Here is a 2,363-nt window from a genome sequence, read left to right on the forward strand (position 1 = left end):
GGGACTCCTGGATCCCCAGGGACTCCTGGATCCCCCAGGGCCCTGGCTGTCACTGCAGTGTCCCCTGGCTGGTGGCTGCAGAGGGAGAGGGAGCCTGTGCTGAACCAGCCCCAGGACCTGGTGCTGAACCTTCCCCTTCTCCTCCCAGATGGCTCCAAAGGCATTAAATCCATCCGGCAGAAGCTGGAGAGCTTCTCCAAGGAGAAGAAAGGTGAGCAGCCTCCCTTTTACCTGGCCTTTGGTCCCTGGGTGAGTTTTTCTGGGGTGGGTGGGAGGTGCCCAAGCCCAGCAGGACACCTCATCCCAGGTTCTGCTGGTTTTGGGATGGCACGGTGATGGAGCCTGGGAGGCACAGAAAGGTGTGTGGAATACCTGGAAAGTGAAATGCATTTTCAAGGTGAACACCTGGAAATGTGTCCAGCTGCCCATTTCTCCCCAGCCCCGCTGCTCCCAGTTGTGTTTTATCATCCCTTGGAGCACCTCAGCGCCAGCCCTGGGGCACACAGAGCCCTGGAGCAGAGCCAGGTGGGAATGAGCCCCCCACACCAGCACAAAACCTGCTCAGGGACACTCCTGACATCAATTCCTCAGGTTTTACTCAGAGCTCCCCAAACCAGCACAAAACCTGCTCAGGGCCACTCCTGACATCAATTCCTCAGGTTTTACTCAGAGCTCCCCAAACGGTAAAACCCCAGGGCAGCACAAGGCTGGGGGTGAGGAGAGCCCTCCTTGCCAGGGGGATGGAGAGGGGCAGTTATCTGGGGAAAATACCACTAAGTTTTCTTGAGCAGACGTAGCTGAGGCAAACCCTGTAGAAAATGGGAGGTTAGAACTCAGGGAGGATCTTTTGGTGATTTTTTGAAGCTGTTGCTTCACAGAGGCCTCAGCATCTTCGTGGGGCTGCAGCCAGTTAAAGGAAGGAAAGAAACTGCAGGAAAAACTGGGACAGGCTCCAACGAGCAGGCTGAAGTCCCCTGTGTCCCCTTCCTCTCCCCCAGCAGCACCCCATTTCCCCATTGCCCTTTGGCACCCAGGCTCCCAGCACTGGAGGGAGGCTCACCAGGCTCTCCATCATCTCCATCATCTCCATCATCTCCTGCTCTCCAGGAGCAGCTCCTGTGCCTTTCCTGGCTCCTGGGGGCAGGAACCCGAGCACAGCAGCTCCCCCAGCCTGTCCCTGGCTCCGGTGTCTCCCCAGACTGCTCTCCCCACACCTTTGGGGTGCCGCTGTGCCAGGTGATCGCCCAGGACCGCGCGTGCCGCCAGCTGCAGGAGGCCGTGGGCAGGAGCCGCCGGCTGTGCCTGCAGCTGGAGGCCACGGTGACCACGTTCCGTGCTCAGAGGCACAGGAGGATGGGGATGGGGATGGGCAGCAGCTGCATCCGAGCTCCCCACGGCGGCTTCCCAGAGGAGCCGCTCTCCCCGGCTCTCCTGGACAAGAGCTCCTGGAGCCAGCGCAGGGTACGGGCCCCAGAATGGGCTGGGGCGGTGCTGTGGGATGGGGAAGTGGGATGGGGAAGTGGGAATTCAGCAATAAATGGGATTTTCCAGGGTGTTTTCTTGTGGCTGGGTCGGTCCCGGTCTGTCCTCAGGGAAATGGTGATGGATGGTGAGGAGTGGGAGCATCCTCAGCAGGGTGACATTTAAGGGTCCAGAGGGCAGGGCTGGGTGGGATTTTGGGCAGGAATTGTTCCCCATGAGGGAGGTGAGGTCCTGGCACAGGTGCCCAGAGCAGCTGGGGCTGCCCCTGGATCCCTGGCAGTGCCCAAGGTAGGGCTGGGAGCAGTCTGGGGCAGTGGGAGGTGTCCCTGCCATGGCTGGGGTGTCTCTGGGCGCTGCCCTGTCCCAGAAAACCGTGAGTGATGGATCTGTGGGGTCATTCCTGGCACCTGCAAACTCCCTGTGCCCCATGGCAGGGGGCCATGTCCGTGGATTCCATCACAGACCTGAGTGACAACGCGTCCGAGCTGCTGGAGGCCCTGCAGCTCTCACACCCCCACGAGCTGGACCCTCGCAGGAGCCGCGCCAAGAAGAAGCAGCTGAGCCTGAACCCCATCACCTGGCAGGTGCCACGGATCGTGGACAGGTGCTGCACACACCTGGAGACCCACGGTAAGGGCTGGAAAAGCTCCCAGGACATCCCCAAGGTGGGAGGAGGCACCCTTGGGTTTAATGGCACTCACCAAAGGTTGGACTCGATGCTCTTGGAGCTGTTTCCCAACCTGAACAATTCTGTGAGTCCTGGGGCAGGGCAGCTCCCAAAAAACCTCCTGTGGAGACTGCTCTGGCTTGGATGCAGCACCAGAGGGGAATGTGAGTGAGGAGGGGAATGTGAGTGAGGAGGGGAATGTGAGTGAGGAGGG

General features: G+C 60.3%; 1 protein-coding gene across 3 annotated transcripts in view; it reads left to right on the top strand.

Moving 5' to 3' along the window:
* ARHGAP36 (Rho GTPase activating protein 36) overlaps positions 1-2,363 on the top strand; it is a 12,747-nt gene that overhangs the window by 6,240 nt on the left and 4,144 nt on the right. For 2 of the 3 annotated variants that reach the window (XM_015626298.3, XM_033514113.1), the window contains 3 exons: positions 149-211; positions 1,199-1,461; positions 1,917-2,112. In XM_015626298.3, the coding sequence (XP_015481784.1) occupies positions 149-211; positions 1,199-1,461; positions 1,917-2,112 (522 nt within the window). Of the gene's footprint in view, positions 1-148; positions 212-1,107; positions 1,462-1,916; positions 2,113-2,363 lie in introns of all 3 variants that reach the window. The other variant, XM_033514114.1, reaches the window with a different exon arrangement.

The sequence above is a fragment of the Parus major genome, chromosome 4A, assembly GCF_001522545.3.
Source record: "Parus major isolate Abel chromosome 4A, Parus_major1.1, whole genome shotgun sequence".
Classification (NCBI taxonomy): Eukaryota; Metazoa; Chordata; class Aves; order Passeriformes; family Paridae; genus Parus; species Parus major.